The sequence below is a fragment of the Panulirus ornatus genome, chromosome 72, assembly GCF_036320965.1.
Source record: "Panulirus ornatus isolate Po-2019 chromosome 72, ASM3632096v1, whole genome shotgun sequence".
In the NCBI taxonomy this organism is placed as follows: Eukaryota; Metazoa; Arthropoda; class Malacostraca; order Decapoda; family Palinuridae; genus Panulirus; species Panulirus ornatus.
Window position 1 is genome coordinate 11,130,727 of NC_092295.1, and position 25,627 is coordinate 11,156,353.

The following is a 25,627-nucleotide window of genomic DNA, read 5'->3' on the forward strand; positions in this document are numbered from 1 at the left end:
TCTTCCTACACGTACACATGCCTTACATCCTCGATAAAAGCTTTTCACTGCTTCCAAGAACTTGCCTCCCACATCATATGTTCCTAATACCTTCCACAGAGCATCTCTATCAACTCTATCATATGCCTTCTCCAGATCCATAAATGCTACATACAAATCCATTTGCTTTTCTAACTATTTCTCACATACACTCTTCAAAGCAAACACCTGATCCACACATCCTCTACCACTTCTGAAACCACACTTCTCTTCCCCAATCTGTTGCTCTGTATATACCTTCACCCTCTTAATCAATACCCTCACATATAATTTCATATAATCCTCCACTCCTTGTATTGACTTTCTAAAATGGGAAACAGAAGAAGGAGTCACGCGGGGAGTGCTCATCCTCCTCCAAGGCTCAGAGTGGGGTGCCTAAATGTGTGTGGATGTAACCAAGATGTGAAAAAAGGAGAGATAGGTAGTATGTTTGAGGAAAGGAACCTGGATGTTTTGGCTCTGAGTGAAACGAAGCTCAAGGGTAAAGGGGAACAGTGGTTTGGGAATGTCTGGGGAGTAAAGTCAGGGGTTAGTGAGAGGACAAGAGCAAGGGAAGGAGTAGCAATACTCCTGAAACAGGAGTTGTGGGAGTATGTGATAGAATGTAAGAAAGTAAATTCTCGATTAATATGGGTAAAACTGAAAGTTGATGGAGAGAGGTGGGTGATTATTGGTGCATATGCGCCTGGGCATGAGAAGAAAGATCATGAGAGGCAAGTGTTTTGGGAGCAGCTGAATGAGTGTGTTGGTGGTTTTGATGCACGAGACCGGGTTATAGTGATGGGTGATTTGAATGCAAAGGTGAGTAATGTGGCAGTTGAGGGAATAATTGGTGTACATGGGGTGTTCAGTGTTGTAAATGGAAATGGTGAAGAGCTTGTAGATTTATGTGCTGAAAAAGGACTGATGATTGGGAATACCTGGTTTAAAAAGCGAAATATACATAAGTATACTTATGTAAGTAGGAGAGATGGCCAGAGAGCGTTATTGGATTACGTGTTAATTGACAGGCGCGCGAAAGAGAGACTTTTGGATGTTAATGTGCTGAGAGGTGCAACTGGAGGGATGTCTGATCATTATCTTGTGGAGGCTAAGGTGAAGATTTGTATGGGTTTTCAGAAAAGAAGAGTGAATGTTGGGGTGAAGAGGGTGGTGAGAGTAAGTGAGCTTGGGAAGGAGACCTGTGTGAGGAAGTACCAGGAGAGACTGAGTACAGAATGGAAAAAGGTGAGAACAATGGAAGTAAGGGGAGTGGGGGAGGAATGGGATGTATTTAGGGAATCAGTGATGGATTGCGCAAAAGATGCTTGTGGCATGAGAAGAGTGGGAGGTGGGTTGATTAGAAAGGGTAGTGAGTGGTGGGATGAAGAAGTAAGAGTATTAGTGAAAGAGAAGAGAGAGGCATTTGGACGATTTTTGCAGGGAAAAAATGCAATTGAGTGGGAGATGTATAAAAGAAAGAGACAGGAGGTCAAGAGAAAGGTGCAAGAGGTGAAAAAGAGGGCAAATTAGAGTTGGGGTGAGAGAGTATCATTAAATTTTAGGGAGAATAAAAAGATGTTCTGGAAGGAGGTAAATAAAGTGCGTAAGACAAGGGAGCAAATGGGAACTTCAGTGAAGGGCGCAAATGGGGAGGTGATAACAAGTAGTGGTGATGTGAGAAGGAGATGGAGTGAGTATTTTGAAGGTTTGTTGAATGTGTTTGATGATAGAGTGGCAGATATAGGGTGTTTTGGTCGAGGTGGTGTGCAAAGTGAGAGGGTTAGGGAAAATGATTTGGTAAACAGAGAAGAGGTAGTCAAAGCTTTGCGGAAGATGAAAGCCGGCAAGGCAGCAGGTTTGGATGGTATTGCAGTGGAATTTATTAAAAAAGGGGTGACTGTATTGTTGACTGGTTGGTAAGGTTATGTACAATGGCACTATGCGTGCATAGTGCCATTGTACAAAGGCAAAGGGGATAAGAGTGAGTGCTCAAATTACAGAGGTATAAGTTTGTTGAGTATTCCTGGTAAATTATATGGGAGGGTATTGATTGAGATGGTGAAGGCATGTACAGAGCATCAGATCGGGGAAGAGCAGTGTGGCTTCAGAAGTGGTAGAGGATGTGTGGATCAGGTGTTTGCTTTGAAGAATGTATGTGAGAAATACTTAGAAAAGCAAATGGATTTGTATGTAGCATTTATGGATCTGGAGAAGGCATATGATAGAGTGGATAGAGATGCTCTGTGGAAGGTATTAAGAATATATGGTGTGGGAGGAAAGTTGTTAGAAGCAGTGAAAAGTTTTTATCGAGGATGTAAGGCATGTGTACGTGTAGGAAAAGAGTAAAGTGATTGGTTCTCAGTGAATGTAGGTTTGCGGCAGGGGTGTGTGATGTCTCCATGGTTGTTTAATTTGTTTATGGATGGGGTTGTTAGGGAGGTAAATGCAAGAGTTTTGGAAAGAGGGGCAAGTATGAAGTCTGTTGTGGATGAGAGAGCTTGGGAAGTGAGTCTGTTGTTGTTCGCTGATGATACAGCGCTGGTGGCTGATTCATGTGAGAAACTGCAGAAGCTGGTGACTGAGTTTGGTAAAGTGTGTGGAAGAAGAAAGTTAAGAGTAAATGTGAATAAGAGCAAGGTTATTAGGTACAGTAGGGTTGAGGGTCAAGTCAATTGGGAGGTGAGTTTGAATGGAGAAAAACTGGAGGAAGTGAAGTGTTTTTGGTATCTGGGAGTGGATCTGGCAGCGGATGGAACCATGGAAGCGGATGTGGATCATAGGGTGGGGGAGGGGGCGAAAATTCTGGGGGCCATGAAGAATGTGTGGAAGTCGAGAACATTATCTCGGAAAGCAAAAATGGGTATGTTTGAAGGAATAGTGGTTCCAACAATGTTGTATGGTTGCGAGGCGTGGGCTATGGATAGAGTTGTGCGCAGGAGGATGGATGTGCTGGAAATGAGATGTTTGAGGACAATGTGTGGTGTGAGGTGGTTTGATCGAGTGAGTAACGTAAGGGTAAGAGAGATGTGTGGAAATAAAAAGAGCGTGGTTGAGAGAGCAGAAGAGGGTGTTTTGAAATGGTTTGGGCACATGGAGAGAATGAGTGAGGAAAGATTGACCAAGAGGATATATGTGTTGGAGGTGGAGGGAACGAGGAGAAGAGGGAGACCAAATTGGAGGTGGAAAGATGGAGTGAAAAAGATTTTGTGTGATCGGGGCCTGAACATGCAGGAGGGTGAACGGAGGGCAAGGAATAGAGTGAATTGGAGCGATGTGGTATACCGGGGTTGACGTGCTGTCAGTGGATTGAATCAAGGCATGTGAAGCGACTGGGGTAAACCATGGAAAGCTGTGTAGGTATGTATATTTGCGTGTGTGGACGTATGTATATACATATGTATGGGGGGGGGGGGGGTTGGGCCATTTCTTTCGTCTGTTTCCTTGCGTTACCTCGCAAACGCGGGAGACAGCGACAAAGTATAATAAAAAAAAAAAATAAAAAATAATTTCACAGGAATTCTCAAGAAACTTATACCTCTGTAATTTGAGCACTCACTCTTATCCCCTTTGCCTTTGTACAACGGCACTATGCAAGCATTCCCCGAATCCTCAGGCACCTCACCATGAATCATACATACATTAAATAACCTTACCAAACAGTCAACAATACAGTCACCCTCTGTTTTAAGAAATTCCGCTGTAATACCATCCAAACCTCCTGGCTTGCAGGCTTTCATCTTCCGCAAAGCTTTTACTACCTCTTCTCTGTTTACGAAATCATTTTCCCTAACCCTTTCATTTTGCACACCAACTCGACCAAAACACCCTATATCTGTTACTGTATCATCAAACACATTCAACAAACCTTCAAAATACTCACTCCATCTTCTCACATCACCACTACTTGTTATCACCTCTCCATTAGCCCCCTTCACTGAAGTTCCCATTTGCTCACTTGTCTTACGCACTTTATTTAGCTCCTTCCAAAACATCATTTAATGCTCCCTAAAATTTAATGATACTCTCTCACCCCAACTCTCATTTGCCCTCTTTTTCACCTCTTGCACCTTTCTCTTGGCCTCCTGCCTCTTTCTTTTATACATCTCCCACTCATTTGCATTATTTCCCTGCAAAAATCTTCTAGATGCCTCTCTCTTCTCTTTCACTAATACTCTTACTTCTTCATCCCACCACTCGCTACCCTTTCTAATCAACCCACCTCCCACGCTTCTCATTCCACATGCCTCCATGTGGAGGCTTAGGTGAAGATTTGTAGAAGTTTTCAGAAAAGAAGAGAAAATGTTGGGGTGAAGATAGTTGTGACAGTAAGTGAGCTTGTAAGGAGACCTGTGTTAGGAAGTTCCAGGAGAGACTGAGTGCGGAATGGAAAAATGTGAGAGCAAAGGAAGTAAGGGGAGTGGGGGAGGAATGGGATGTATTTAGGGAAGCAGTGTTGCATGAGAAGCGTGGGAGGTGGGACGATTAGAAAGGGTATTGAGTTGTGGGTTGAAGAAGTAAGATTATTAGTTAAAGAGAAGAGAGAGGCATTTGGACGATTTTTGCAGGGAAATAGTGGAAATGCCTTTGGGATGTATAAAAAAAGAGGCAGGAGGTCAAGGTAAAAATGGAAGAGGTGAAAAAGAGGGCAAATGTGAGTTGAGGTGAGAGTATCATTAGATTCTCTGGAGAATAAGACGATGTTTTAGAAGGAGGTAAATAAAGTGCGTAAGACAAGAGAACAAACAGGAACATCGGTGAAAGCGGCTAACGGGGAGGTGATAACAAGTAGTGGTGATGTGAGAAGATGGAGTGAGTACTTTGAAGGTTTGTTGGATGTGTTTGATGATAGAGTGGCAGATATAGGGTGTTTTGATTGAGGTGGTGTGCGAAGTGAGAGGGTCAGGAAGAATGATTTGGTAAACAGAGAAGAGGTATTAAAAGCCTTGCAGAGGATGAAAGCCGGCATTGCAGCGGGTTTGAATGATACTGGAGTGGAACTTATCAAAAAATTGGGTAACTGTGTTGTTGACTGTATGGTAAGGATATTCAGTGTATGTATGACTCATGGTGAGGTTCCTAAGGATTGGCGGATTGCATGCATAGTGCCATTGTACAAAGGTAAAGGGGATAAAGGTGAGTGCTCAAATTACAGAGGTATAAGTTTGTTGAGTATTCCTGGGAAATTACATGGGAGGGTGTTGATTGAGAGGGTGAAGACATGTACAGAGCATCAGATTGGGGAAGAGCGGTGTGGTTTCAGAAGTGGTAGAGAATGTGTGGATCAGGTGTTTGCTTTAAATAATGTATATGAGAAATACTAGAAAAACAAATGGATTTGTATGTAGCATTTATGGATGTGGAGAAGGCATATGAAAGAGTTGATAGAGATTTTCTCTGGAAGGTATTAAGACTATATGGTTTGGGAGGCAAGTTGTGAGAAGCAGTGAAAATTTTTTATCGGAGATGTGTACGAGTAGGAAGAGAGGAAAGTGATTGGTTCTCAATGAATGTCGGTTTGCGGCAGGGGTGCTTGATGTCTCCATGGTTGTTTAATTTTTTTTTTTCGATGGAATTGTTAGGGAGGTGAATGGAAGAGTTTTAGAGAGAGGGGAAAGTATGCAGTCTGTTGTGGATGAGAGAGCTTGGGAAGTGAGTCAGTTGTTGTTCGCTGATGATACAGCGCTGGTGGCTGATTCGGATGAGAAAGTGCAGAAGCTGCTAACTTAGTTTAGTAAAGTGTGTGAAAGAAGAAAGATGAGGGTAAATGTGGTTATTAGGTACAGTAGGGATGAGGGACGATTAAATTGGGAGGTAAGTTTGAATGGAGAAAAACTGGAGAAAGTGAAGTTTTTAGATATCTGGGAGTGGATTTGTCGGCGGATGGAACCATGGAAGCGGAAGTGCGTCACAGGGTGGGGGAGGGGGCGAGGGTTCTTGGATCGTTGAAGAATGTGTGGAAGGCGAGAACGTTATCTCGGAAAGCAAAAATGGGTATGTTTGAAGGAATAGTGGTTCCAACAATGCTATATGATTGTGAGTCATGGGCTATAGATAGGGTTGTGCGCATTATGCATCTCTTGCACATGCCAGCACTGCTTCCCTAAATACCCCCCACTTCTCATCCACTCCCCTACCTTCATTTACTTTCACCTTTTGCCATTGTACCCTCAATCTCTCCCAATATTTATTTACGCAAGTCTCTTTCCTAAGCTGGTTTACTTTCACCACTCTCGTCTCACCGATATTGTTTCCTCTTTTCTAAAACCTCTACAAATGTTTACCCTTGCTTCCGTAAGACAGTGATCAGATATCCCACCAGCTGCCCCTCTGACCACATTTGCCCATCAATTAATATGTAAGCTAATAATGCCCGTTGACCATCTCTCCTATTTACATGCGTATACTTGTGTTTGTCCCTGTTTTGAAATCAGGTATTCCAAATCACCATTCCTTCCTCAGCACATAACTCAACAAGTTGTCCAGCTTTTCCAGATATAATACTGGATACCCTACGCTCCCTAGTTATACCCTCAACTACCACATGACTTACCTTCTCATTTAAATCATTCATCACTAAAACCCAGTCTTGTACATCAAAACTGCTAACACATTCACACAGCTGCTCGCAAAACACTTGCCTCTCATGATCTTTCTTCCCCTTTTTTGAGCAAATTAGATTTATCTTCCTGGTCATCCAGGCTGGCTGTGAGTTTACACTGGCTTCTTTCATATTTCGTGGGATGTTTTACAACTCTCAACAGTATTATTTTAAGAGATACTCCACACATACTTGAGAGAAGTGAGGTCGTCAAGGGTGACTTGTGCCCTAATCTCTTTATCATTTGGCTGCCTTCGCCCACTGGCGGCTGGTACTTTATACTCTGCCTCTCTGTAGCTGTGCTAAGTGTTGACGATATAATACACGAGAGCATCAGCAAACTGTAGAGAATATATAACATTGTAAGGAGGTTTATATTCTGAGAAAAACGAGAGAACATGCAAGAGTTTCGGTGAAGGGGGCAAATGCGGAAGTGGTAACAGGTAGTAATGAGGTTAGGAGGTGTTGGACTGAGTAATTTAAAGGATTGTTGAATGTGTTTGATGATTAGTGTGGCAGATGTGGAGTGTTTGAGTCAGGAGGGTATACGAGGTGAGAGGATCATGGTAAGTGGCTCGGGGAAAAGAGAGGAGGCGGTGAAAGCCTTGCATGAGATAGAATGGGGAAAACAGCTGGATTTTCAGAGTAGACTGGGATCATAGTGTGTTGATTAAAGATGGGGGGAATGCCTGTATAGTGTACAGTGTTACTGTATAAAGACTAGGGAGACAAAAGTGACTCTTTGAATTACAGAGGTGTACGTTTGTTTAGTATACCTGGTATGTTGTATGGGAGAGTGGCAATTGAGAGGGTGAAGGCATGTACAGAGCATCAGACTGGGGAGAAACGATGTGGTTTCAGAAGAGGTAGAGGATGTTTGAAACGGGTGTTTGCTTTGAAGAATGTATATGAGAAATAATTTCAAGAGCAGAAAACATTAATGGCTCTAGAGAAAACATATGATGGGGTTGATAGAAAGGTCTTGTGGAAGGTGTTGAAAACATATGGTGTGGGAGGAAAGATGTAAGAAATAATGAGGACATTTTATCAAGAGATTAAAGCATGTGAAGGACTTGGTGGAGATAAGGGTGAGTGGTTCAAGGTGAAGGTGGGTTTGCAGCAGGGGTGTGCGGTGTCACCATGACTGTTTGATATGTTTACAAATGGGGTGTTTGAGGAAAGTGAATGCGAAGGGCTTTGTGGGAAATGGTAGGTAGTGGGGATGTGTGGGAGGTGAGTCACTCATTGTTTGCTGATGATCCTGAGTTGGTGGCAGATTCGAGTGAGAAGATGCAGATCTAGGTTTCTGCGTTTAGAAAAATGTCTACAAAAGGAAAATTTTGAAGGTAAATGTGTATAAAAGCAAAGCTGCTGAGTAAGCACAAGAAAGAGACGGGTTAGCTGAGATGTGATCGTCAGTAGAGAGAACTTGGAGGAGATGGGGGTGTTTTGGATACCTGGGAATGGATATGACACCAAATGGAACCATAGGAGCTGAAGTAAGTCACAGGAAGGATGAGGGGGCGAAGGTTCTGGAAACATTGAGGAAAGCGTCGCAAGTCTTGTATGGGTGGAATACGTGAGCTTTAGATGAGAGTGTATAGAAGAGGATGGATGTGTTGGAATGACATATCTAAGCACAAAAAAGTTGTTGTGAGGAGGATTGATCATTTAAGAAGAGAGAGAGAGAGAGAGAGAGAGAGAGAGAGAGAGAGAGAGAGAGAGAGAGAGAGAGAGAGAGAGAGAGAGAGAGAGAGAGAGAGAGAGAGAGAGAGAGAGAGAGAGAGAGAGAGAGAGAGAGAGAGAGAGAGAGAGAGAGAGAGAGAGAGAGAATGTGGTTGAAAGTTTCCTGAAGATGATGTGCTGAAATGGTACGTGCATATGAAGGGAATTAGTGAGGAGAGGCTGACAAAGGGGATAAATGTGTCAGAAGTGGAGGGGACAAGAAGAATGAGGAGGCTAAATTGGAGATGCAAGGATGGTGTGAAAAATGCCTTGATTGCTTGAGGTCTGGGCATACAGGAAGGTGTAAGGCATGCACGGGATGAAGTGACTTTTTATACAGGGGGCGACATGCTTTCAACGGACTGAGCCAGGGTATATGAAGTGGCCGAGATTTAGAATGAGGGGGAGGGGGGGGAGGGGGGGTTCTGTGCAATACACATGATAGCTATAGAATGGACATATGCAAATGAAGCAATTTCTTCGTGTGTTCCTGATTCTGCCAAGCTAATGCGAGAAATGGCCAAGAATCAAGCATACATACATACGTGTACAAGATTAGAGGGGAGGAGAATGGACACGCTGTACTGGAACTCGAATTTTACCAACGTTTCGACAACAGTCTTAATCAGGGAACTGACAGAACTATAAGGCCAACATACTTATATAAACTTAAGCCGATCTGAGTTATGTCGAGTCAAACTGTGCTCTCCCTCGTTGGCTCCTCTCTTCAGGAGTTCCAGAAGAGGGAGGAAATGGACTTCGATCATACATACACGTATATGCAAAAATCCACGTGAAAATAAAGCACGATGGTGGTGTTCGAGGTAGTGTGTCTGGATCTGGCAACATGCCTGTCATAAAATTTATATAATAGGACAAGAAAAGGAACTGTTTACAAATTTTGGCTGCAATAAAACTGTCCAATTTCTATAGACCTTCACTATATATTTCGAATCGTGGTAAAGGAGTCACAGTTAATAACTGAACTGGCATTTCTCCAGTCAATACAGTGATTATAATTATTAATATGATTAAACAAGGCATTTGATTCTTGTCCTATTCTTGTACTATATCTATGTTGCTTGAGTCTAACATAAAGATCCTTACCAGTCTGCCTGACATAAAACATAATCAGATTCTAGAAATTTTCTGTCCTTCGACGCTACTATAATTGCACCCCTTGACTCATTGAACATACTTGGTGTTACTGTAGCATCCACTCTTTCTTAAAATCCCACGTTACGGAATAGTGAAGTCTGTTTTTAGGAAACAGAGAATCCTTTATAAATTTCAAAATTTCTTTTCTCTGAACAGTTGCTCCGTTTATACAAACACCTGATCGGTCCTGGGGCGGTTCTAACGCTGCATCCTTCTTGACAGAGTTGGGTCGAAAGCGGTCCAACTTTGAACTCTCCCAGGCTAACTTCAAAGCTTGATCAACTTGCCATATGCCTCATTGTTGGTTCACTTTCCCTTTTCTATAGGTATTACTTTGGTTAATGCTCCCCGAGAGCTGGCTGCTTGTGTGTCCCCCACCACTAGCTAGACCACGCAATACTCGGCAAGCTTGGCAACTGAAGCTTGGGCTGTTTTGAAGCTTTGGAAGTCTCTACTATCTCATGTCTTTCCCAATAACTATGACCTGGCATATTCTAAAAGACAGGTTTTTTTTTTATTTCCTCTAAAATTCTTAAATACTTTCTTTTATCTCTTGTTTTTTTCTTTCATTAACCTGTCTATATCTAGTTGTGGCCCGGTCTTCATGTGCACCTTAGTCAGTGACTAGAGCTTTGCACAACTGAAACACGGTAAGTCCAGCATTTTCGTACAGTACAACATCAAGACAAAATACAGTAGATATATGTACTGAAAGAAGAAATATGCTAGTTTCGATCACATACGTTTGGCTTCTGGTTGTCAAACCTGCCAATGAGCCAGTCACAAAATTAATGCTTACCTCTCCTGTTTATACATGAAATTACTAATATTTATGTTACAATTTGTTGTATTATTGATGAGAGAGGGTTCAATGATATTTTCCTTGATCAGAGAGTTATACATTTTAACTGGAGTAGAATTAGTCCAACGAATACATTGCTCATTATTTCTAACGTGAATGAAAAAAAAGACAATCAGAACCTATCCTGTTCTTTCACAATATTCATTTTGGCAAAGTCTGACCAATCTTCCCTTTAGATAACATACCCTGTAAACACAGGCTCCAGAATTTCTTAGGAGTGTTTTTCATCAATTATCTTAATATTATCGGTATTAATGAAGGCTACATCACATTTAAGGCTTTGAGCAGGTGGAACACTGGATCAGAATCATCGCTAAAGGACAGAATGAAAAGATTCATGGTATCATGAGAAAGCTTGGGGTTAACTATATAAAATGAATATCTAAGGTACTTTAACTTCCATCTAGTGCTATGAATATTTTCAACTATTTTGAAAAATGAATTCTGGTCTGCATGTACACAGTACGTGAGGAATTATCGATAGGAATGTTGACTGGGTAACTCTATCATATTGTGCGGAGTGATAATGAATTCATGAGCAAACATTGGAGATTTTTTTTTTGGCTTATGTTGAGCTTAAGCGAGTTGCCGGCCGTGTGGATCGTGCACTCTTGGAATGGTAACTCATCATAATTTCATAATTTCGTGGTAAATGTGATGGAAGTTATTAAATTGTTGAGCGGTAGGGGCGGGGAATGTTTGAAAATATACATTGGTTGGCTGATTCTCTCCTCCCCCGATTTACAGTTTAATACCATCATATTTATTACTGAATTTAGGAAATAAAATGATTAAAGATGATTGAAAATGAAGACAAATTATCTGCATCTGTCATAGAGAAATAGCACTGGTCCAGTATGCTCTGTGCTTCTCTAAGCCTTTCGTGAGCTGAGCTGCCTCTAATAGCAGAATGATGATAATCTTTCTAAAGCCTCGCTTAATTTCCTATTGCCTCTGTTTGTATGACTTTGGGTGTATATGCCTTCACATAAAATCCCCATCATTCTCTGTCAATGTTGATCAGCAATCGAAATTTCTCCTTCTCCTTCCGAAATTTCTCCTCACATCCCACCATTAACGGTAACTTCTGTATGTGTTGCAGTCCTTTCCTCTAGATACAGAGCCTCTGGAACCTATAGAAAAGACCCATCAAACCTCATGTGTTATTTTAAAGCATCCAACTTTGATTTTGTCCCTCCTGAATCCTCTCCACTCGAATGATCTATCTTTTTTTTCACCTGATGACTACATTTCTCAGATCCCCAAGTTCTCATGACACCCTTTGTGATCCTTGATTTGATTCTTCAAATGTCTTGACTTCCTCCTCTCGTTGTGTTAATTTTTGATGTTGGTTTTTAGTGCAAACCTTTGTTCTCTGGTGATTCCTCTCTCGTCTCTCCCTCATATCTTCATGAATCTTATTATGGCAGACTGCTCTTGGTTCATTCACTTACCTGAGTCCGCCGTACTAGACTGCACTCCAACATGGAACAGGAAAGCATTGGTACAGTATTTGTCTTTGTTGGCGTTTGTTGATAAGTCCATTCTATCTTTCCTGCCTGATAGTACTGCCTTCTATACGACCTTTATTGTTTTTCTATATTGGTTCATGCAGTGCCGAAGGTCTGAGATTGATCCCCCAAAATGATACTGGTATGAACAATGGTTACTAGACAAAAATAGCCTCAACATTAGAATCTAATCCTTTATCCGACACTGAGTGTTGCCTCTTGGTTACAGTAAACTTATTCTCTATCATGAAGGCAGAGCTGGACTTTTATAAAGTAAGACTTGCCTACGCTTATTCACTTTCCTAATACTCGCCAATCATTCTCTCAAAAGCTGGATATCCTTCGAAAGCACTCAGTAATTACACGAAGTTGGTCCACTAAAGTTAGCAACACTCCTGGGCAATCGATATGAACCTGCGAAGCTTCCACTCGCAGATCCTATCAGACTCTCCAGACATGGCACACTCATACTGAATATCCAAAGCAGATATCACTCGGGACCACACGGTCGCCCCGATCGCTGCTTAGAGCTCTTCACTGGTTGGTGGAGAGAAGGTTTGTGTGATGTTCTCTCAGTTCAAGCACACACTTATTACCAGCTTGTCTTTCTCTCTCCTTATCCTGCTAAACCTCGTAACCTTACTTTTAATTACATTAACTCGCTATACCAGCTTGTCTTTCTCTTCCCTTGCCCTGATATACTTCATATTCTTTTAATCACATCAATTCTCAATCACATCTTTTCACACATTTCCCAAACTCAAACACCAACTCCTGTAATTTCTTACTCGAGTGTGTTATCAAGACCATGTTACACACAAACACCATTTGGTTCACCTCCCAGGCTCCACTACCGTCCGCATCCTGTAGACCCTTCCCTCTCTACAAGACCATTGTATCAACCTCTCTCATCAAGCCACCCGTAAACAGATTTAGCAGCCATGGTGACATCACACAAAACTGACGCAGACTTACTTTCCCTTAGAGTCGTTCAGTCGTTCATATTCCTGGTTTCCTACCACCACACATGTCTTATTCTGTCGATTAAAACTCGTCAATGCTCCTGTTAGCCTTCTTCCCACACCATATTCGCATCCTCTCAACCCTATCATACGTTTTCTCCAATATCCAATAATGCCACGTTCGAATCCCTCCCTTTCTCTCTGCATTTCTCATGCATATTCTTCAAAGGAGTTACTTGGTCCACACACCCTGCACCACTCTTATAAAGCCACGATGTTCCCAGCAACATACCACTTGTTATTTCTAACTACTCTGAGGCTTGAGTACTACGCACTACCCTTCGTTCATGGCCTCTCGGCCTATTTTCTTACCAGTGAGGTACAGTGGCATTTATATCCCGTGACTTGACTTTTCGTAGTAATTTGAGATGCTTGACTTTTTCAAGTGCTTTCTGGAACCCTAAGTACGTGGTATGTGTATCTACGTACTGAAGCATATTAAGCACAGATGCTTGCGCGTACGATTCTGTACAAAGTCTGGTAGTATCCCTTATGGATTTGTTTACATTAGAATAATGTCATCTAGCATCTTAGGAAAGGAATGCAGAGAAAACTGAAGAGCAAAAGACCTGTAGGTCCTTTAGAAACTCTTTGTGATAAAGGAAAAGACAAGAAAGCTAGAAGGTATTGTAGTCAGAGTCTTTACGTGAAATTAAGGAGGTTCAATTAATGTCATATCTATCGTCTATTCTTAAACATTTCATTGATGATGCTTTCAGTTACTCTGATTCGTAAATCATTCCATAATCATGCTAACGACTTTCAATTAAGAATTGCTACGCCTCGTTCGAAGTAAAACGCTTGCCCATATTTTTGTATACATTCCTTTGCTTAGATCGAAATCAACAGACCCTTTGATAATGTTAAATTTCTCTGTTAGATCACCTCATAACCTCTTTGTTTTTTTTAGCTAAACATATCTATTTGTCAGTCTGGGAATCATCTTAGGTGCACGTCGCTTTACTCTTTCTATTCTGTCATTTACTGAGCTAGGTGACCGATACTGAACACACTATTCAAAGTGGAGACGTATCAGTGAACTGAACAGAATGAGAATCATTTCTTTATGTTTAAGTATGGAACTCCTAACTATGGGTATAAGAATCTTGTTCGCTTTTTTATTTCTACTGCTACTTTGTACTGCTTACTTGGATTTAGGGCATCAGAGATTATACTAAACCGAAGTTTGATTTCTCTTCCTCAACAGAAGTCATCTTGCTTTTTTCGTTTTCATTACTGACGTGGATATATTTTGCAATTATCTATATATCAAGAATTCATTTGCCACCTGTGAGTCCAGTCGATCAATCTGCTGACATCATTATCTGTTGTAGTTTCACATCCCAGCATAGCATTGTCTGCTAATTTTGATGTTATACAGCGCGGATCGTCACCAATATCACCAACATATATGAGAAAAACAACTACTCACTGTGTCCATTTCTTTCAACCTACAATACAAGTCTGCGATTAAGCACTAACAATACATTTGTCATACACACGTATACTATGACTGCAGTTTTTCAAACCGATAATTCTATTTTCTGAACAGTTCTAGATGTCTTGGTAATAGCTGGTTTTTAGTCAAAATGAAAAAAAAAAGTGTGAATGAATATGTACTCGCAGCTATAACTCTCGTCAGAGATACCGTATTGGCCAATCATCAGTTCCGAACCTGTCTTTTTCTCCCCATTTTACACTCATTTCCAATCACGTACTCGCTATGGTAATCTGATTTCGTGATCTGATTCGTCTGTTGTGCAAAGCTTATTCGCTGGCCGGACTCGCTGATTGGTAAATGATCAGGTGATGCCACATTGCATCCCCGGAGCGAGGGATCTCGGTTCTCAGGGGATGACAGTAGCGAGGATGGTGTACCACCTTTATCCACAACTGTCATTTAAGGTCCAGGTGATGGCTGGAGAATGCAGGGATGGTCAGGGCATTCAACGCCTTTTTGTAAAAGTAGCGTAAAAGAAAGGGAATGCACAACCTCTCTATTTCTCTCTCTTTAGTATTCCTTTTTGCGTGAGGTAAAGGAATACGATTAGACGCAGGAAGCGTTGCTCAGTTGGTGGAGAGTATAGATTGTATCAGGTCTGGTGCAGGTAGTCTAAGTGTTTTGAGTTGAAGAAGAAGAAAGTTAAGATAATTTCTATTGTTACTGAAATGTTTCCTTCAGCTTATCAGTTTGCTGTGTGAAGTTAACGATGGGAAGCTAGGGGCACAACACGAACTCCATGGGGTTAGGGGGACCTGGTAAGAGAGACATAAACATGTCTGAAGTAGAGGTAGGTTGACTCTTGCTGAAGAGGAACGACGGCTTGCGTAGGTTAATATGAATGGTGTCACAGCACCATTTTAGCATTATGGATAAGCCTTTATAAATATGAAACGAGACACTATGTAGCAACTACGTATGAAGGTCATCTACCTGAAGGAAATGGAAAGTCCTTAACTTATTCACAAAAAATGATAGCAAACATCTAAGATGACCATAACTGGCCGCAATGTGTTAGACGAGGGAGAACGATGTATCTGAGCGCCTCCCGTGGTACTGTGGTGAAGGCAAAGCGCAGTGTTGTGGACAAGTCATCTTCATTCACTGATATACTGTATATAAGAAATACGCACATGTGCTTGTCGTTAGCAGCAAAACTTGTGTCCCTTCTGCACAATGCTATCTTTTCTTGTGTCTACTGACCATATTTTTCCTCCTAAAACTTGCTATTATCAACTTACGAGTTTACCTCCATTCCTAAAAGCACCATGTCTCCTCTCTCCTATGCGGACCACGCACTCTCCCCTCCTCCACTCTGCAAACTTCCGTCTCTGCATATTGATTTGGTCTGTGCCGCCGTCAGCGACGAGTTTATGGTGCACCCTACACCCATCCTGTCTAGGAGAAGCGCAAAAGGGTTATTACAGAATCACAAAGGGTCTTTGTCAGACCCTTTCTGGGCAGATGCATATTACATGGATTGTTATAGATTATAAATCCCATCTCCTGCTTCCCACAATCCCTCAGCTCTCCTGCTACCTATCCTATGGATCATGGCTTACTCGGCCCTATTACACTCACGCATTTCATCCTTGGAGGTCGCTCTTGTACACAACAATCTTCTTTGCAGTTTCTCTACCTTAAGCTGCCTTATGCTTCATTGACATCCCACCACATCACCTACTGTGACTCTAAATATTCGCACAATAACCTTTAATATGGCTGTTCAATAGAGGAATCAAATTCCAATCCATTGCACATATTTCCGTATAAGATATTGTTGATCGGGATCATACTTATCTTGTAACTGACTTGTAATGACCCACCCACCAACTGGTCCCATCTCAACCCACAGGTAGCCTAGTGTCGGCCGCCTCCGTCATAAGCAATCCTAGCTCTCGCGTGACGCACGGGGCCACTGACGCTTGCTGCAGCACCTCCACCTCTGCTATCAGTGCTGAAACTACAGACGCCAGCACTACGATCCCGAGCGCCACGTCAACGAGAGCAACTGGTGGCACCATTGCTGTTAATCTGCCCTTTACCACTGACCCCAGTATTCGCGTCGAGGGCAAGACACCCTTGACACCAACTGGCCCTTCTGATCTTAATCCAAAGCTCCAGTTTGTCTTGCCGAGGACGGTGATCGCCACGTGGAACGGTAAGTCTGCACATTGAGTGTGTCGCAACTAGTTACAGGAAGAAGGTTACACAGGATGATATCTTTGGTGACTTCTCAAGTTTCTGTTTGTACGTACTTGACAGTATTTATCTACGATATCTCCTCCAATACTGGGAAGGTGAGGGTAGAAATTCGACACCCATTGGGTCCTAATTCTTAGCCTTTCTTGACTTTCTTCCAAACATTTTCAACATTTTGTCGCGCTCTGTATGCACGCTACCTTCTCCTGGGATGTTCTGTTAAAACAACACTTTATCATTAAAGCGTTTTTTCCACTTTTTCTACCTTTATTTCTTTCCATTTTCTTGGTATATCTTCTAGCTGACGCATTTCTATCAGTCCTATTGACCTGATTAGTCTCGACGAACTCAGACTAATTCAGTATGTATGAATAAAGATTTTGTGTTGGTTTTTGTATGTAAGTGACGCTATAAATGATAGATGAATATCGGTTTATTGGATATAGGCAAGCAATCGGCTGAAAATACACAGCTGAAGTATTACAGATATCACAGAACTGAAAGTCATGATATTCACTGGCTAATCACATATGATCTTCAGATTAGGGTGTGGTGGATATTTCCACACCTTGGATAAGCATATGTGTGAGGTACATCTAGACAGACAAGGTGGCAGATATAGAGGGATGTTTATAGGGTGAATAGTATGGTTTATACAGTATGAACTTGACTGAGCATCAAGTGATGAATAGTTACAGTAATACAGAAGCATTACGCCCACATCACACAGTGTGTGGCAGTATGTGCCGGCACCTGTGTTATTACTTATCAGGCAGGAAGATGGTTTTATTCTCGTGATGCATCATCTCGAATAGTCTCTAGCTTTGTATACAATCACTTTCCACAATTTCAGTACTCATTCCATCCATCCACTGCTCTAGCATCATAAAAACTCTTCTTTACATCTTCTCTGATACATGTCCACTCAATTTTGTGTTATGGCCTACGGTTCTATTGTCTTCGCATCTTTCAAAGACTGATTCATTGTTGACACTATCAGATTGGTTTGAAAGATTGAATTCATCTCTCTTCCACAGTGGACAAATTTATGGCCCTCTAATCACTCACAGTACTTCATCTCCCTTTTATTTGGTATCATCATTGTTGCTCTCCTGTGTATCTTCACTATTAGTTTATTGTGCTTCTTTAGATGCAGTGACTAAACCTGTGATGCGTCTTGTAGTGTTGTCCAATATATGCCAATAACAGTTTTCTGATAATTTCCTTATCTATACACTTGAGTGTGATTCTGATATAGCCAGCAGGCGGTTTGTCTCGTATAGTTCCCCTAAGGTGAGGCCTTTGTAACAGGTTTGATGCGATGTTGACTCCCAAGTCCCTCCCACACACAGATTCCTGGATCTCTTACTATTCTAATTATTTTGCGTTTACTTGGGTCGAATTGCATCAGCCATGTCTCAGAACAAACTTTCGAGATCTTATAGTCACCCTTGTGAATCAATACAAGCCTCCTCTCTCTCTACTTTTGTCATACTCTTGGCATCCTCATCACTCTCAAACGTATGGCAATATTTACATAGATCGAGAAAGCTGTGGTTCAAGGACTGAACTCAGCGGTACGTAAATGGCAACCCCAACACACCTCGAGAACTCTCGTCTGACAAGTGCTCTTTGTTCCCTTCAAATAAAATGACTTTCGCTCAAGCGAATTCGTCTCCTTTTTCCTGCCTTAAGAGCCAGTCATTTTACTATCTTTTTTGCTATAGAACAGAGTCCAATGCTCTCTGGCCGGCAGCACTATCCATCCAACTTTCTCTTTTGTCTAAAGCTGATCTAAACTGTCCAATAAAAATTTAAGAAAATTGCTAAGTATGACCTTTATCTGAATTTGTCCACTTGCTTTCTGATTATCTTTTCTGGTATTCTAAAAACGGAATGTATCAGAAAGGCTAGTCTGTAGCTCAACCCAACTTCTCAGTCTCGTTCTAAATGATAGGCATCACTTCCACTCCTTTAGCTCTTCATCTTCTACCAGCGACTTTTTGAACACTCTGAGTGGCTTGTCAATCATATCTGCACGCTCTTCCGCACGTATGGAGAAACATCATCAGAATCATCAGTCTTAGAGGTAACAAGGTCTTTAAGTCTATTCATGTCTTTTCGAGAAGTTCAAGACTCTCCAAGACCTTCTTCCTATTCAGTGTCACTTATACTTGGGTTATGATGTCTTCTACTGGGGAAACATTGTTGATCTTGTCATACAGCTTCTGTCATATCTCATGGCTGTCCCTCAGAACTCCTTCCTCTGAATCCCTTAACCTGATTAGCTACTCTTTATTTGATAATCAATTTCGATGAATTCAAGGAAAAGATTTGAATTATCTCTTACCTTACCAAGTAACATTATTTTTTAAAGATTTCTCTGCTCCCCCGTCTCATCCTGCAACACTTATTCCTTAGTGTCTCATGCTGGTAGATTGCAGTGTCTCATATATCTCTTCCACAGTACACCCCTGAGCTCTTTAGCTTTTGCCACAGTTATTAAACCACATCTTAGTATTTCATAACCTTTCCTATGTATGTGTAGCTTAAGAAACCCATATTGCTGTTCTTTCAAAACAATGACCTACATCATGACCACTGAACTTGATTTTTCACTGTAAGTTCCTATAGAAATTCTCTATATCTGTGTAGTTTGCACGATCATATCTTCTCCTTGAGTCTGCTTTCATCTTTGTTCCTGTTGTAGTCTCGTCGACCACGTGCTTAATCTCAAGCAATGTACGATCACTTTTTCCGTTAGTATATCATATATCAGTCTCAGTGTCCACGCCGATATGCGTAAAGTTATTATGGAATAATCATACCTCAGCCACACTTATGTGAGGGTGATTCCTTTCTTGTATGTAGTGCCACGACAGGATCTTTCGTTAACGACGTTCATAGAAAGCTCAACAACAAAGGAAAAACGTACTAATGGAATAACTTAATAAGCTCTGAATTACAAGAGGAGTGACATTCGTGCATACGTGAGGAGAGCGATCAAGGTGTGCTCAACCTGGCAACTTCTACACCAAGAACTTCGACGTGTCCGGCAAATCTTAATCAACAGTGGATACTCAAATACTGATTCTGATGCTATTGTGAACAACATGCTAGAGCAACATCTTGTGGCAAACACACAACCTCAGCGTGACATGTTTGCGACGTCATGTCGACAAGACGAGGTCATCCAAGATATTGTGGCCAAAATTGAAAGGCGGTTGATGAAGACAAGGATATCAGTCTGATGACACACTACAACAATTGAAAACATGTACACTCGTAATGAACAATATGGTAGGTCGCTTTGGAAGTTTGAATCGTACCGATGTGGTACATGAGTACCGATGCAATATTGAGAACTGTTAGCCGCCCCCTCCACACATAAACTACATTGGACATACAACCTGCACCCTGGGCCACCGCCTCTCCTTCTACTTACAAGAAGGTGGAGTTAAACAACATTATGAACAAAAGCATGTAACGAGACTAACGAGGGAGATTGTAGTGAATAACACCAAAATCATTAATAGTTGCAGATATTAGAAGCCATTCACATTAGAGAGAAAGCACCTGTCATCAACATCCAGACAAACATGACCGCCGTCATACAGCTCTTTGATTGCATGCAAGTAGTACTTAGACCTAATGCCGTTCTAGGACAGATGGGACACGTCATTGACCCGCCACAAGCTACCGAGTCGATCATTTCAGGACAGGAGGAACGTTTCACTGACCCACCCAGTCCTGGGTTAAGAAGGTCAAAGAGTCAGACGAGCCCCACCTGACCTCAACTCCACATCCGGATAATAACTGTCTCACTTGACCCAACTTAGTGTATTTAGTGATACACTGCCTATATTCGTAACACGTTTAATATTGTTTTTCTGTGTTTCCTCGACTGTAAGTTTTTCAATATTTCTGTTTCCACATGTAATTAGGTTGTAACTCATACTACCTGTCATGATATTGTTGATTGGTATCGCTTTTAGTGTCTTCCCATAAATGTTTTGTGTTATGTATTGTGAGTTTTTCCGAGTTTGTTTTTCATATACATTTTGTTTGCGTTTTACATTTTATATACGAGTTTTAAGGTACAAGGAAAAGGCCAAGCTAAGACGTCATTGGTAATACATGTTCACTAATTATGTATTAACTTCGTCTCTTCTTTGTATATCAACTGATTGTTCTAAGTCTTGTCTCCTTCTTGTATCTCCCCTGACGATGTGATCATTACACGAAAGTGCACTTGGGAACTTTTCGTGATTCATTTTGCCCGTTTTTATCAGCAAGAACTAGATCACGCGCACCACTCTGAACTATTGCAATAGGTTTGAATGTTTGGTGCTGCCCTGAAAATCAGTGCTTTTGATGCTGCCATCTATTGCAGTAACACTATCAGTAAAACCTTAACTGAAAGTAGGCCAAAATGTCAGAAAGTTGGAATTGTGTTTACGCCGTCAAGTGTAAGGCATATAAAGATATATACATTGACCAGACAGGTAAAACTGAAACTGAGAGATGCTATTGGCACAGTCATTCAGTACGTATAGAAATGCAATCGCTAAACACTGCCATGAAAAACGATCACCCTGTAGACCTTAACAACCCAGTCACATTGCGCAGCTCATCTGATTATGCAACCAGTAACGTCATTAAATGTCTTAATTGCTAATACTAAGAATTTCAATTGTCCCCAAGTAACTTTGAAACACTGTATTATTAACCAAATCATTATGAAAGAATTACTAAGAAAAGATAACATAAGAACACACATCTCCTTAGCCAAGCCAATCTCCCTAACCCCCCCAACCCAACCAACCACCACAGCTACCACCACAACCACCACACCACCACCGCCACCACCACAAGGAACCCCATTTAACTGTCTGGTCAGTGTGTATATTCGAGAATGACACAATTAAGACGGAATTTTTGTGGTGGCGTTGGGATTTAAAACCTTTGAGAATTGTTTGCACCTGATGATGCGGATGTCTCCGTGGACCATGTAGTGATGCATGTATAGAAAAATTACATATTAAATAAAATCATGTGAACTCCTTCTGATGGGTCTGCAAGTTTCCCTGCTATCTTTGCCTTTGGAACAGCAGGGACACAGCGCACTACTACGGGCGGGACTGGCCACAGTGGACCGAATTCTAGGTGGGGATGAACAACGTCGAGTGGGAGCCACTGGCGGACCCCAGTATGGTGTTGATGCCACGACTGCACATAAAATTAGGCCTTGTGAAGCTAATTGTTACATCTCTAGATAAGGTGTCTGCAGCCTTCAAGTACCTTCAAGACTTCTTCCCTAAACTGTCTGAGGTAAAGGTCAAAGCCGGTGTCCTCGTCGGACCACAGATAAAGAAGATCCTGGAGTGCAAGGAATTCTCCAAGAAGCTCACTAGGAAGGTGAGAGCAGCTTGGTATAGCTTTGTCGCAGTGGTTCGGGGCTTTTTGGGAAATCACAAGGCTGAAAACTATGTGGAGCTGGTTGAGACTATGGTGAAGAACTATGGCAAAATGGGCTGCAGGATGTCCCTCAAAGTCCATATCCTTGACTCTCATCTTGAAATTCAAGGAGAACATGGGAGCGTATTCGGAGGAGCAAGGCGAGCGCTTCCACCAAGACATCCTGGACTTTGAATGCTGCTATCAAGGAATATATAATGAGAACATGATGGGAGACTATATTTGGGGTCTGATTCGTGGAAGTGATGTGCAGTACAGTCATAAGTCTCGAAAATCTACTCACCTCCTTATGCCTTGACTATCACAACCACTAATGGTACGTACCCTTATCTCTTGCCTATCACAACCACTAATGGTCGTACCCTTATCTCTTGCCTATCACAACCACTAATGGTCGTACCCTTATGTCTTGACTACGTCCACTTTTGGTAGTATCATTATGTCTGGACTACCACTACCACCTTTCATTCTTTTCCTGTAATCAGAATTTATATCTGGCTAGGCTGTAGACTTCAGTTACCTTTGATCAGTTTTTCCTTCCTTTCCACGTTTTCTTCTCTGGTCGGAATATGTTGCTCTTACGGTCCAGAAATAAAGTATCTATATCTATTGCCATCTTGTTTCTCTAATTTTCTTGACTGATTCATGCAATGTTTATTCATCAGCCTCCATATCTCTGGTTTTTATCGAAATTCTCGATTTTTGCCAACACACCGATCGTGGACAAGCTACACTTAATCATTTCTCATGTAACTTTTGTTTCAATGTTCTCAAGTCTCTCTTCCAACACGGAAGTTAACATTCTCTGTTTCAGCTCAACAGGCCCAGATGTCGCTCCTGTTCCTTGCTCTCTGATGTTTGTGTTATGAGGATTTCTTTTCACTGTTCTTTTTCCATCTAAAAAATATTGAGGATAAGCCCTTCTAGGTTTCATTCAGTGTGTCTTCTTTCCTCCAGTTTTTTTCCTCCTGAATGATTTCATTTGATCTCATTATCCTGCCAATGATTATGTTTTCAGTTACATAATTTTCCTTCCCATCTGATGACACTTTCAATGATCTTTAGATTTTGTGATTCTTGATTCCATTCTCCAATGGTTCTTAGATCTGTTCCTGTGTCCCTATAGCTGCCTATAGATTCTCAGGTCTTATAGCTCAGGGTAATCTATACTTTCATTCTGTGATTCCATCCACTGTAAAACCCTTTCAGTCCCTTTCATGAAGCCATCTCCTGGCAGACCTAGTTACAGATATGAATAAGTGTGGAGGTATGTGGGTTTCTAGGTGGTCACTCTTAGTATATTACGAGGAGAGATTCTTACTCTTGTGCTGCTCCGTCTCTTAACATTGTATATATATCTACCATGTTTTTACTCTTACGTACGTATGAACACACGCACAAACGGGTGGGCTGTTTTGATAACTGTTTCATATACATCTCGAAGCTTTGGAACTCTACCCTCACATATCTTCCAGGCTCTATAACCTGCACATTTTATAAGTGAAATTTCTAACTTTCAGAGTTCGTAATTACTTTCCCTTGTCTCTTCTTTTTTTCCGTTCATTAACTTACACATATTTCAATTGACAAAAAAAAGAACTAGCCAGATAGCTATTTCTATCGACCACACTTGTGTGTTAATGTACATATCTTTGATTATGTTTGAGTCTACGCGCGTCTTTGTTTCAAATCTGTAAGTTTTTTGAAAAAAAAGATGCTTCTTTGTAGATAGCTTTATAATCATTATCATCAGTATTTCTTTATAATTGAAAATGTAATTAACAGTTACTGAAATGGTTTGAGACCTCTTGAGTGATGAGGCTGATAGAACTTACTCTCGCCTTCTCTCCTGAGGTGATAACCTCTCTAATGTCTCCTTCAGATCTCGGTTCCCAATATCACTACTGCTGGATGTGGATGACTTTGTCTGAGAAACTATGCAAGACAACTTCTGAGGCGCAAGTGAGAGCCGACCGGGTCCCAGCCGGACAGGAGATCCAGTTCTGGCTGAACTTGAGCAACAATACGATGGCCTGGGTCGTCACTCTTTGCTACATACCATGTGAGTTGCAAGCCAATATCATTTCAGTCACATGGGAGGTAATATAATGGTTAGCTTATATCAGTGTGAACTATGAGGGGATATGGTGGCGGATCGAAAGGCATATACACGTTTAACACGTAGATTTCGACAAGAATTTATTTCATTTGAAAAAGTAACTGAAGAGCAAGTTGATATATGTGTAAACTATACATATATTGATATTCAATTTAAGGCATCAGAAAAAACGAAATATATGTATGTATAAATGCATGTATATATACATGTGTATGTGGGAGGATTGAGTCACTCCGTCGTCTGTTTCCTTGTGCTACTTCGCTTACGTGGGGGACAGCGACAGTGTATGATAAAATAAATAACTGAGTATATATATAGAGGCTAAGGTGAAGATTTGTATGGGTTTTCAGAAAAGAAGAGTGAATGTTGGGGTGAAGAGGGTGGTGAGAGTAAGTGAGCTTGGGAAGGAGACCTGTGTGAGGAAGTACCAGGAGAGACTGAGTACAGAATGGAAAAAGGTGAGAACAATGGAAGTAAGGGGAGTGGGGGAGGAATGGGATGTATTTAGGGAATCAGTGATGGATTGCGCAAAAGATGCTTGTGGCATGAGAAGAGTGGGAGGTGAGTTGAGTAGAAAGGGTAGTGAGTGGTGGGATGAAGAAGTAAGAGTATTAGTGAAAGAGAAGAGAGAGGCATTTGGACGATTTTTGCAGGGAAAAAATGCAATTGAGTGGGAGATGTATTAAAGAAAGAGACAGGAGGTCAAGAGAAAGGTGCGAGAGGTGAAAAAAAGGGCAAATGAGAGTTGGGGTGAGAGAGTATCATTAAATTTTAGGGAGAATAAAAAGATGTTCTGGAAGGAGGTAAATAAAGTGCGTAAGACAAGGGAGCAAATGGGAACTTCAGTGAAGGGCGCAAATGGGGAGGTGATAACAAGTAGTGGTGATGTGAGAAGGAGATGGAGTGAGTATTTTGAAGGTTTGTTGAATGTGTTTGATGATAGAGTGGCAGATATAGGGTGTTTTGGTCGAGGTGGTGTGCAAAGTGAGAGGGTTAGGGAAAATGATTTGGTAAACAGAGAAGAGGTAGTGAAAGCTTTGCGGAAGATGAAAGCCGGCAAGGCAGCAGGTTTGGATGGTATTGCAGTGGAATTTATTAAAAAAGGGGGTGACTGTATTGTTGATTGGTTGGTAAGGTTATTTAATGTATGTATGACTCATGGTGAGGTGCCTGAGGATTGGCGGAATGCGTGCATAGTGCCATTGTACAAAGGCAAAGGGGATAAGAGTGAGTGCTCAAATTACAGAGGTATAAGTTTGTTGAGTATTCCTGGTAAATTATATGGGAGGGTATTGATTGAGAGGGTGAAGGCATGTACAAAGCATCAGATTGGGGAAGAGCAGTGTGGTTTCAGAAGTGGTAGAGGATGTGTGGATCAGGTGTTTGCTTTGAAGAATGTATGTGAGAAATACTTAGAAAAGCAAATGGAT

The 25,627-nt window shown here is 41.4% G+C and overlaps 1 protein-coding gene across 2 annotated transcripts in view; it reads left to right on the top strand.

The window, feature by feature from the left end:
• Positions 1-25,627, top strand: part of LOC139748138 (uncharacterized) — a 195,902-nt gene that overhangs the window by 63,012 nt on the left and 107,263 nt on the right. For both annotated transcript variants that reach the window (XM_071660814.1, XM_071660813.1), the window contains exons 2-3: positions 16,254-16,559; positions 23,961-24,140. In XM_071660814.1, coding sequence (XP_071516915.1) covers positions 16,254-16,559; positions 23,961-24,140 — 486 coding nt within the window. The remainder of the gene's footprint in view (positions 1-16,253; positions 16,560-23,960; positions 24,141-25,627) is intronic.